We start from the raw sequence: 12,790 nt of genomic DNA on the forward strand, positions 1-12,790 counted from the left end.
GCACACGCACGCGCACAAACACGCACGCACGCACACACACACACACACACACACACACACACACACACACACACACACACACACACACACACACACACACACACACATTAAGGTACACTGCATGAGGGGGTGGGCAATATATTGATATTATATTGATAACGTGATATGAGACTAGATATCACCTGGGAATTTCATTATTATTATACCTTATTTGCAGATGTAATAATACTGTAGCCATTACTGATGATTATTAAGCAAAAATCTCATTGTCTCAATATTTTGTAAAGCACCCATAGTTATCCACACAATATCGGCACAATATCGGCTAGCACATATACACACACGTGCGTACACAAACACGGGCGTGGGCGTGCTCACACGCACACACACACACACACGCACGCACGCACGCACGCACGCACGCACGCACGCACGCACGCACGCACGCACGCACGCGCACGCACGCACACACACACACACACACACACACACACACAAATGCACACAAAAAAGAAAAACACAATACTGCAACAGCAAACACCAATGTCACACAGATAAATGAACACTAGTCCATTAGAATGAGTCAACTTTTACATTGTTCTTCATTCATATTTCTGTCTGACCTTAACTTATCTTATTGGCATACTGCAGATTACTATTCCATAGTTCACTGGGTCTGATCATCGGTGTGTTTTTCTAACCCTTAACCACTGGAGGGAGGTGTGCTCCTTTCACTGACAACACATGTACAGATCTAGTGCAGTGTTCAGCATAATTCAGCTTTGAATATGTATTTACAGTATGAGAAAATATGGATTGCTAGTGTTCTGTAGAGAAGCTCTCAAGAAGAAGAAATAACTTGATGGAAAGACTGTAGCTAAGCTATATCTATATACTTCATTCATTATGCCAAGAGGAGTGTATACTGTCCTTTGTTTGCTGTGTTGTTCATGTCTGTGCATAGCGAAAATAGCCGATCTACATGCTCACAACGTGCTGAATCGCAATGCCTAGCTTTTGTAGATCTGCTATTTTCTTTTCTAAGAATAGAAAAGAAAACGAAGAGAAACAGAATAAAATGGAACGTTTTTGAATAATTTTGAAATTTTGAACTTTTGCCTTAAATAGGGAGGTAACCTTGCTGACTTTTCCATCGCCTTTTAAAATCCAGGCTATACTATAGCAGGTCAGCCATCGAGCATTAATTCTACAATCATACACCACCCCCACTCCTACAGCTAGTGGGAAACCGCCGTTTGGAAGGGCTTACAGTAGGAGTGCAGAGGGGGTGAAGGGCGAGGAATAAGATTAATTTCTCTCTCAGGAGGTTGGTTGGGTTATGGACCGGGCGGGGGAGAGACAGATCACTTTGCAGTTGCCGTGGAGAGGACACGATAGTGGAGAGCCAACAAAGGTCAAAGAAGCCGGCCTAAGAAACAATAGCCAACACTCTCTTAAGCAACCTGACTGCCGTCTCAGACTTCAGAATTTTGCGTCAAATGATTAGAAAGGATTTCTCACACTGCAAGCATTTAGGCATGTCAGGTTTCCAGAATGTGAGCCAATCTGAATGATATTTTTGGGGCTCAGACCATTAGTTTGCAACACACAGCATCACATATCACACACAGAGTAAAATCCTCAGTGCTATCCATTTGTAACTGAAGATTTTACCGCACAGCATAGCAAAGCACTCAAATAAAATGACCTCTTACCCACTTAGCACGCCCAACACAAGGTTAAGCACGAAAAAAGAGCCCAGTATGATCAGGGTAACAAAAAAGACTGCAGGTGTCCCAAAGCCCATAGCGTCATTGACCTGCAGGAGCCCAGAGCAGCCGGTTAACATACAGCAACACATACAGAGACAGAGAACCCAACAGAAGGTCTCTGTCTGCGTGGACAACAAGGTGCTTACCCGCTCAACACACCCAAAACCAGGTTAAGAACGAAAAAGGAGCCGAAGATCACAAGACTGACAAAGTACACCCACGGAAGCTCAAAGCCCATAGCATCATTCATCTGAAGGAAAACACAGAGAAGATGGAAGGAACGAAAGACAGAAGAAAAAAAGAAGAAGAAAGAAGAAGAGAATAATATTAAATTCAGAAAAACAAGTTAGAGAAACAAAAGTAGCATGCCTTTGAGAGCAGTGGTTCCCAAAGTGGGGTCCGAGGACCCCCAGGGGTCCTTGAGGGAGTTCCAGGGGGTCCCCAGCTAAATGATAGTTTGGAACCAAATGGACCCTTATGGGTCTGTAACTCTGAGTGTACAAATGGACCCTAACGGGTCAATTTGGTTCCATTTGTACACTCTCAGAATTAAATTAACATTGATTTTACAATATAAATTGGTGGTCCTAGAGATATAAATGCCATTAAATGGGGGTCTGTAGCCTAATGCATGTCAAACTGGGGGTCCTTGAAATTAAACGGGTTGAGAATCACTGCTAGAGCCGTAAGAATCTTCTCTTATGGTGCTCCCTGGCAGATCTTTTCAAATGGGGGTCCGCAGGCTAATTAGTGTCAATTTGGGGGACCTTGACATGAAAAAGTTTGGGAACCACTGTGTGGTGTGTGTGTGTGTGGGGGGGGGGGGGGGGGGGGGGGGGGGGACTGTCTCTGGCTGTTGAGTGGATTCAATCAACCAGTCATATCAGACAGGAATAGAAAGTAATGTGACCTAGAAAGATCTAAATTTAACAAAAGCTTCAACTGTCAGAATGTCAGTCCCCATCCCAGCCTTTTGTCTGATCTACTGTATAAAACATGTGAATCACAGGCATGCGTGAGGTCATGAGCTATTGAGGGCAGGCATTCACCCAGTAGAGCACGTCTGTCCAGCCCTCCATGGTGATACATTGGAACACCGTCAACATGGCGAACATGAAGTTGTCGAAGTTGGTGATGCCCCAATTGGGACCATGCCAGCCCTCCATGCACCGGGTGCCATTGATGGTGCACGTGCGCCCATGCCCATTGACTGCACACGGAGCTGGATCATCCTCCGGTGACATCACTAAAGCCGAGAGAAAATACATCACAGACAACAATTTCATGAACCAGAGGGATGGTGGAAGGCAACCATTTATGAATCGTGTGTTGTTGGTGAACCAGTCGTATCTGGTCAGTTGTGGCTACTTATGGGCAATAACAATTACATTCACACTAAAATTCTGTTATTTTAATATGTGAGAACGCTGAAAAAAACAACAACCACCACACAGCTGTAGTGTAGTGTAATCAGGCAGGGCAGTGTACAGATGGGCGTACCTGAGCCAACCATATGGAAGCAGGTAGCGTGCATTTTGCCGATGAACAGCTCCAGACCAATAATAGCATAGATGATGATGACAAACAGGACCAGGAGGGCAATGTGAAGAAGAGGGACCATGGCTTTAATGATGGAGTTCAACACCACCTGTAAACCTAAGCAGGAAGGAAAACACACGCACGCCTATGCTTAGACAGCGTATGGTATTTAACCACAGGTTTGTGTACATATTAATAAGCAATTAATACAGACAGGTCATCAGGGTACGTGAATCAAACCAATCAGTCTATCAATGTTTAAATGCATTAACATTTTTGTACTGTATAAATGAGTATAGTACAGTGTATAATACAGAAGTGTGTCATAAGCATGTTCTGCCTACACAGCCCAGAGCTCATGTCTCTGAGGCATTGATTTAGACATGTTCTCTGTTCTGAGAGAACATTCCTCAGGGACTGCACATGGGGCCATATGGACTCATGTGAAGCCGTTCATGCTGCAAATAACAGCAAGGAAAAAATGATAAATATGAAAACAAGAGGGCAACAAATAGATGTAAGCCATTTTCCATAAAGCTTTGGCATTAGAATTTGGAGTTGTCAGTACACAGGAATGCATGAATAAATAAATAATTCAATATTCTTTTAAATAAAAAAACAAAAAAAAACCAAACAGTGTTCATTTAAAGAGTGTAAAAATTGACCCGTAGGATCTATTAAATGAACACTGAGTAGAGTAGAGGTTTCATTCAGGAATGACTGGGACAATAGTGACACTTACTGGGTACTCCTGAGACCAGCCTCAGGGGGCGCAGCACACGGAAGGCTCGGAGGGCTTTAACATCAAATCCACCTGGCTTGCCCCCATGATGGCCGTGTGGGTGGTGCTCCGTGGGCATAGCAGCAGCAGCGGCGGCGGCGGCGGCGGCAGCAGCTTCTACCTTATCATCTTTGGATGAGGTCAAAACCTCTAAGACAACACTGAACAGCCTGTAAACAAAACAAAACAGACAAGACAAAAAGAGAGAAGAGAGAGGATGTCAACACATGTGTCATTAGCACACCAAGGACAACCAATTTCTTTGCTGGTTCTTGTGGAATATTTTTCAAAAAACATATTTTGCGGTAGAGCTATGATGAAAAGCAATGATTTGATTTTGAGCAAAGCTGATTTAATTTTTAGGCCATGATACCTCCTTAACCTTTTTGATGCAATGTAAACTGGCAATGTTCCTAGGAATTGTAATCAGCAGTATTTCATTATACTTCTGTTGTGTTGTCCCACTGTGTTCTCTATATTGATTTTGCTGAATTTGCCAATTCAAATCGTGCTGCAAGCAAAATTGCTGATCTGCATTGCCTTGAAAAATGCCTATGTATCATAACCTTTAGATTAACATTTTCATTCCCAGTTAGAGTGGCCAAGCATAGAGGGTGTAACTGTACAGTTTATAGAGCCAATTTTACATACAGCATAATGCAAATGTAACATTGTTCTGAAGCCTGCCTTTCCTCTTAGTATGCTCTCTGTGTATTTTATAAATATATCAACACTGAATGATTAACTCCATAACATATACTAAAATAATATAATGCTACTGCTATAGCTATAGTAAATGCGAAATCACAGTAAAAGCGCAGGAGTAACCCTCTTGCCATAAAAGAGAACACTTAATTACACTCGGTTAGACTTTCCTCACCTAGCCAGGAGGTAAAATCATCTCAGCACATCACATCAAAGCTTTGCTTAAAGGGACTGAATAGAGCTGTCAATAGAGGCTGGGTGGGGGATACTGTACTATCAAGCATGGTTCGATTTGCTGGGAGGGTCCATGGGTTAGGTTTGCCTCGAATTTTGGTATTCCTGCTCAGGTCAGTAATTTTTTATCGGAGGTGGGGATATGATTTACAGCTTCTTCTGGTCAGAACCACATTTACGATGGCATCGCCTATTTGTGTAAATGAAAAATGTGTCTAATTTTGTCAAAAGCTCACAACTCATTGCAACGTCTTGTGAGATTGTAGGGAAATGTCCCTGTTTTCCTGGTTCCTGTTTTCTTTTTTTTTACGTAAAAAATAAAATACAAAACCATATGCAAACACACAATTGCAAAATTATATATATTTATTAAATTATATATAAAACAATATAATAAAGGAAGATGTGGCCCCGACAAACTACATTCTACAATAAATTACTATGTTCCCATTTCAGAGCTACAGTATATCACCGACATGCATCTATGCATACAGCTATATTAGACATTGACAGGATTATGTTAGTGTAGTTCAAAGTGATTTAACAGCAGCAGTCTCTCATTGCAGGAGGAGACATGTCTGCATATGGATGATCAGCCCTGCACACTGCATACATGCAGCAAGAGATGTGACTGCATGGAAGATCAGCCCTGCACACTGCATACATGCAGCAAGAGATGTGACTGCCTGGAAGATCAGCCCTGCACACTGCATACATGCAGCCAGAGATGCGACTGCATGGAAGATCAGCCCTGTACACTGCATACATGCAGCAAGAGATGTGACTGCATGGAAGATCAGCCCTGTACACTGCATACATGCAGCCAGAGATGCGACTGCATGGAAGATCAGCCCTGTACACTGCATACATGCAGCAAGAGATGCGACTGCATGGAAGATCAGCCCTGCACACTGCATACATGCAGCAAGAGATGTGACTGCATGGAAGATCAGCCCTGCACACTGCATACATGCAGCAAGAGATGTGACTGCAGATCAGCCCTGCACACTGCATACATGCAGCAAGAGATGTGACTGCAGATCAGCCCTGCACACTGCATACATGCAGCCAGAGATGCGACTGCATGGAAGATCAGCCCTGCACACTGCATACATGCAGCAAGAGATGTGACTGCATGGAAGATCAGCCCTGCGTGCTGCATACATGTAGCCTCAGCCAGAAATGTAACTGCATGAAAGTCAAGATCAGCCCTGCATGCTGCATGTATACATGCAGCTAGAGATGTGACCTAGCTATCCACTGGACTGTGTGTATATTAGAGGAGAGGGAAGTGACAGAGGAGAACGAATAAGCCACTGATAAAAAGGAGATAACCAGAGGAGAGGGTGCATGTGCAGGGAATGTGTGTGTGGATTTGTCACAGTGTTTGTTTGTGTGCGTGCGTGCGTGTGTGAGTGCGTGCGTGCGTGCGTGCGTGCGTGCGTGCGTGCGTGCGTGCGTCATTTACTGTAGAGGTCAGGGGTTAGGGTTAGAGTTATTTTTCTACTTAGTTGCGCACTGGTATCTTGCACCCAAAAACAGCTGATCTACAAGCTCACAATGTGTTGCAGCACGAAGTTTGTGAGCTTGTAGATCAGCAACAATGCCGGCACACAACCAAGTGTAACTCATGCTTTAAGGTTTAGGGTTGAAGTCCAGCTGAAATTGCTTTTTTGCAACCTTCATTGTGTTTCCTCATAAAACATTGACTGGTTGTGCCAATCACAGTCTCAGCAAATTGTCCTGTCCCCTCAGGCTATGGGATCTCTGTCTTGTGCCGGCACTCACTCACATACCACGAGGCAGAGAGAGAGGCAGTGCAGAGGCACATATATGTTACTTACTGCAAACCTATTTCTCTCCTCAAATGTTTACAGATACATATTTTAGTATACTGCAGTGCTTACGTTTAAATAACCATGTTTGTAATGCACCGTCCATCATGATTTATGATTATTCATAGGGGCTTGCTGGTGTTATCACACATTATGTTTTTGCTTAACAGGAAGTAATTGATTTTCTTTGTTCCCCAATTATTTCTTGGCAACTATTGATAATTATATATCCGCATTATGAACACAGATATGCTCTAGTCGAGAAGAGCGTGAACATTTTATTTTTCATTTCAGCTCATCTTTAAAAATAGCAAAAAAACTAAAAACAAACAAAAAAAACAATCGTAAAAGATTCCACAAAACACACACACTCACAAATGTGTGTGTGTGTGTGTGTGTGTGTGTGTGGGGGGGGGGGGGGGGGGGGGGGGGTAGAGTGTAATAATGAAGGGGGAGTGAGAAGGGGAAAGCATGAAATATAACAATTTGAGAGGATGGAATGTAATGGAAATAATGAAATGTCATAGTAGTGATATAATAAATTCAGACCTGTCTGAACTGAGTGGTGCTGTACTGTACTGGACTGTACTGACATGTACTGTACTGTACTGTACTGTACTGTACTGTACTGTACTGTACTGTACTGTACTGTACTGTACTGTACTGTACTGTACTGTACTATTACTGTCTTGTCTGTCTGTCTGTCTGTCTGTCTGTCTGTCTGTCTGTCTGTCTGTCTGTCTGTCTGTCTGTCTGTGTGTGTGTGTGTGTGTGTGTGTGTGTGTGTGTGTGTGTTAGGCTGCGCAACAGTGACACTTTGGTGGTGACAAAACGCTATTTCCGTGCTCAGACGGACCCAGCCAGGGACCGCAGCCAGGGACACACATTGCTGGGCAATGGAGTGGCTGCACCACTCAAAAACAAAACACAGCGAGATAGAGTGTGAGGATACGACAGTGAGGGAGAAAAGAGTAGACTGTACTAATAAAGGAGGGAGGGTTGGATAGGAGATGGTGACTCACACCAGTGGTGGCTCTGATTTATTCTCTCTGTCTTTTCTGGGTCATAGATTGTTGGTGTAGCAGTGGTGGAAAGTAACTAAGTACATCTACTAATTACTGTACTTAAATAAAAATATATTTTTTTCTTTTACTTCTACTCATTATATTACAAAAACATTACTACTTAAGCCCTTATAAGCACTTATATTTATGCATAAGCTATTTGAAAATACCCGATCTCCAAGCTCAGATCAGCAATTAAAAAGAAAAAAAGAAAGTATGGGGGGGAAAAAGAATTGATTACTTTTACTTTTGGCACTTAAAGTATATTGATGGCAATACTTTTGTACTTTTACTGAAGTTGAATTTTGAACACAGGCCTTTGACTTGACTATGTTGTGGTATTGCTTCTTTTACTAAGTTACTAAGTAACTTCACCGATCTTCGACCCATCTTCATATAATTCAATTATAATAACTATGGTAAGATGTTTCTCAGAGGGCTGTGGACCGTTCAGAAACCCGCCTAACAGTGACATTTTCAACATTTTCCAACAAAATGTTTGAAACATTTTCCAACAGAATGTTTGAAACATTTTCCAACAGAATGTTTGAAAATGTAAGAAAACGTCCGACATGGAAAAAAAATTGATGATTATGCAAAAATAATTGCGGTCATCTAAAAAAAAATTGATTGTACAAATGTAACCAAATGGACCCTTACGAGTCCCTTTGTACACCCTCAGAGTTAAATTAACACTGAGGATTTTTCTGTGTAGAAAAGGCTTAAACAACTTGAACTTAAACACAATCTGCCTGCGTCTAGTAATACTGTACATTGCAACTGTCAAAGAGACATCCCAGTGCAAATCCTAATCCTGAACTAGAATAAGAACTCTTGACGTGGTCCATGAACACACACACAGACCCCCCCAATTGACCCACTTGGTTAAAGAACACCCCCCACCCGCTTCCCAGGGTTCTAAAGACGTGGTAATTGTGTTCACTGCTCTCAAATTCAAGTGTCCTTTAAACATGTTGAGGAGCTTAGGGAGAGATAATGGTGATTTGTTTAATACTTTGTTGTACAACAGTGTTGCATAAAATATAAAATAGCCGATCTACAAGCTCACAACAGGATGTGACATGTTGTGACTTGTGAGATTGTATTGTTGTGAGATCTGCTATTTTATTTGATAACTGTTGCACTCCTACATACAATTTTATCATAAGAATTGAATATTTACCAAGTCTTATCAAACCAAACCAAATGAATATAAACAAAGTAACAATAAATGAACATTGCAACTTACCCAATAACGACAATGACAAAATCCAGCATGTTCCAGCCATTTCTCACGTAAGCATTCTGGTGCATCACCAAGCCATAGGCAACGATCTTCAGACCGGTCTCAATTGTAAATATGATGAGGAAGGCATACTCAACTGTTTCCTGGAGACACATACCAAGAAAAGAGAGGTGAGTTGCAATATTATGATGACAAAAACATACAAATCCTTTTATTTTTTTTATTTTTTTTATGGAGGGACAGACAGTATGCTGACAGGAACTGGGGAGAGAGATGGGGGGGGTGACATGCAGTAAAGGCCGTCGGGTTCAGGAGTCGAACCCACGGCACACTGCCAGGCTGGATTACCAGCCAAGGTGCCTGGACCGCTGAGCCACGGCCCAGGCCAAACATACAAATCTTATATTAAACTTAACAACCCACACGTGGAGTTACACCAATCACATTCTTGATTTATTAAGCAGTCAGACGTTGAAATGTTTTCAATAGGGAGTTCACTACATAACCTGAGAGACAATGGGAGAAATGAACAAAGAAATGGGAGAGATGTATAGGAAAACCAACTAAAGTGACACTCACTACATAAACATCAATCACATTGATGGCTGTAATTACAAAACAATCAAGACTCATTCTGTACACAGCACACACTCAGTGTGTGTTGGGATTATCCATCCAGGCGTGTCTATCTGAATCTGAGGGCCAACAGGGTGACTCTTGTTAATCCAGTTGATCAACATAACACATGGATTTTGCTCTTTATAACAGCCCAATCAAGGCCCAATATGAAACAGTGTATCAGCATATCCGTCCAATAAAACTCCATGTGTCCTGATCACATACAGCATTGATCCCTTTGATAATCAATGTACACACAAACATCCATCAGCAATTACAATGAGAAACTTTAGCTTTGTTTCAAATCAGCATTCTGTATAGCTTATTGGCATAGGCTAAGGAGTTGATGGAATCCCTGTGTGTGTGTGTGTGTGTGTGTGTGTGTGTGTGTGTGTGTGTGTGTGTGTGTGTGTGTGTGTGTGTGTGTGTGTGTGTGTGTGTGTGTGTGTGTGTGTGTGTGTGTGTGTGTGTGTGTGTGTGTGTGTGTGTGTAATAATGATGTAGCTAGATCATGCAAAAATGGGGTACAGCAAGAGTATGTGCAGTCACAGTTACCAATACAACACAGCTTAAAGCTAGTTTAATTGACAGCATTATTTTATTGACAGGTCAGGCCGGCCTGACCGTAGGCTACACAGCACAGCCCCACACTTCATTTGCAAATGCCTTATAAGGAGTTGCGTGGAAAAATCGGTTAGGTCTGGCATCGATTGCTAATTTGCTAGGGCACTCCGACCAGTTAGGTGCGTGGTTACGCTACATCGTGGCGTGTTTTGAGAGAGGCGCTTATGTGCGTAAGTAATGGAAGACCGCACATAAGAACCACACGTAAACTCGCTGCATACCCTCGCATGTAATATAACAGTTACCATGATCAACATAATCTATCATCAAAATGTATTCATATTGTGGGGCAATTCGCTCTCAAAATAACAACCTTGAGCATTATCTCTGTTTCCCTAGAAATAAAAAACTACCGTATTCAGTATACTCTGCCAGTCCAAAACCATTGTGTAGGCCCTGTGCCAACCAACCTGAGCAAATGAGCTAAATCTGCATCATGCCTTCCGAAACTTAATCACCACAAAGACAAACAAAGATTCACCGGTTTGCCGTTTTACAATTTTTAAAAAAAAGACACAAATCATAAAATACACACACGCACGCACGCACGCACGCACGCACGCACGCACGCACGCGCACACACACACACACACACACACACACAACAAATTAGCCACAGATGTTATACATTCCATACCGTTTGCTGTAATTGCCTTCACAAATTTGCAATCATACCAAAAGCGCACCTCCAAAGCCACTTTCATACTGCCAATAGGAGGTGCCACAAACACAAACATTTGCCTGTTCTCTAGTTAGGTGTTATTTTGTTCCAGCATGGACATATCAGGTTGTGAGCTTGTATGACATGCCCAAAATACGGATGCCAGGTTGAAAGTGGTTTAATGGTTTATTGCTGGCACACTGAAGCTAAATGATCACTGTCTAGGCATTTGTAGATTTGGCTTGGACTTATAGTACAGTTCTAGCTAGTTTGGGCGTTATCAACAGTCAACAGTAGGTGGGTGAACCAGGAAGTTCTCTTTATAAGTCTTTCCATGTTTGCAACAAGGGTTCAGCTGTGTGCTGAGACAGGTGTGAGAGGTGTGTGTACCTACGCATGATAAGTTACATGACTCAGCTGTTCAGGACAGCTCTGGGCCAGGCCGGACACGTGAAACAGGAGCACGGCCCTCTTCATTCATGATACATGAGGCTGAGCGGGTCAGGCTAAACATTCTATAACACTGCTGTGTAGCCATTGTGTCTGCCATCCATTTGCATTATCTACCATTATATGCTGTATGTCAGTAAAACATGACTGTCGTGGCTGGGGGCATAATGGAGGAAGTCAATAGTGAATGCAATTAGACACAGTCATTTAACTCTTCACATTATGTGGAGCCCAATGCATTCATATTACAGACAATGCACACTATAAAACACAGAACTGCATTTCCCTTTCTCTCTCATACACACAGACACAGTAACACAGACAGACAAACAGACAGACAGACAGACAGACAGACAGACAGACAGACAGACAGACAGACAGACAGACAGACAGACAGACAGACAGACAGACAGACAGACAGACAGACAGACAGGCACGCACGCACGCACGCACGCACAGTACACAAAAGACATGTACATGAATGCACACCCATCCTGAGGGAGTCCTTAATCTCTTGCTCTTATAGACACCATGATGCAGGGAAACTGTGGGCCGCGGGGCTCGTTTTGTTGTTAACAGTTTAATGTGGATTTATAGGAGCACTTAGCCTAGTGTGAATGACATGGCTCTATGTTACTCAAGTAAAAGGTTGCGTTAGTCTTACGGCTGCAGCATCTCCACAGAGAATGCTCCGACCGCAGAGAGAGAGAGAGAGAGAGAGGGAGAGAGAGAGCAGTAACATTCATACAGATGGAAGGAAAAGTGACAGAGTGACAACTGAATGATTTTAGAGGCGTTTATAGGCCAAAATGACCAACGGTAAAACTCTGTGATAATCTGTCGGTGGGAATAAGGCTCAAATTTATATTACGTGAACTACTTTAAATATACTTATTGCCTCTGTCTCTCTGGAAAAGTAGTTGCGGCCCTGGGACGAATTGTATACGGCCAACAGCTTCATACCTGAATTGTATTAGGAACGGCCCGCCCAACAGTATGGGACATTTTTACATTCAAGTTTAAACCTGGGTATTTCCCAGACTATAATTTGTCAGTGTTCCTTGTTCCTTGTATTTCTTTCTTTTTTACCTTGCTTGCTTGGTTACATTTGGTAATGTCACAGGCTGAAAAAAGGCTGAGATACACTTTTTGTTCACAGCACACACCTGACAAAAGACCATTGATATGAAATATTGATGATGATGATGATGGTTAAATAGAATCGTTTAAATTCAAAGGTACATTATGTAGTTGGCCCTTG

General features: G+C 42.4%; 1 protein-coding gene across 1 annotated transcript in view; it reads right to left on the minus strand.

Annotated features, from left to right (window-relative positions):
* The window catches only part of cacna1da (calcium channel, voltage-dependent, L type, alpha 1D subunit, a), a gene marked incomplete at both ends in the record, with an annotated part of 72,438 nt that overhangs the window by 43,407 nt on the left and 16,241 nt on the right, over positions 1 to 12,790 (minus strand). Inside the window, 5 exons of the mRNA XM_079511415.1 lie at positions 1,919 to 2,022; positions 2,822 to 3,018; positions 3,273 to 3,428; positions 4,054 to 4,262; positions 9,180 to 9,319. Coding sequence (XP_079367541.1) covers positions 1,919 to 2,022; positions 2,822 to 3,018; positions 3,273 to 3,428; positions 4,054 to 4,262; positions 9,180 to 9,319 — 806 coding nt within the window. The remainder of the gene's footprint in view (positions 1 to 1,918; positions 2,023 to 2,821; positions 3,019 to 3,272; positions 3,429 to 4,053; positions 4,263 to 9,179; positions 9,320 to 12,790) is intronic.

Source organism: Electrona antarctica, assembly GCF_951216825.1.
Source record: "Electrona antarctica genome assembly, chromosome: 9".
NCBI classification, from domain to species: domain Eukaryota; kingdom Metazoa; phylum Chordata; class Actinopteri; order Myctophiformes; family Myctophidae; genus Electrona; species Electrona antarctica.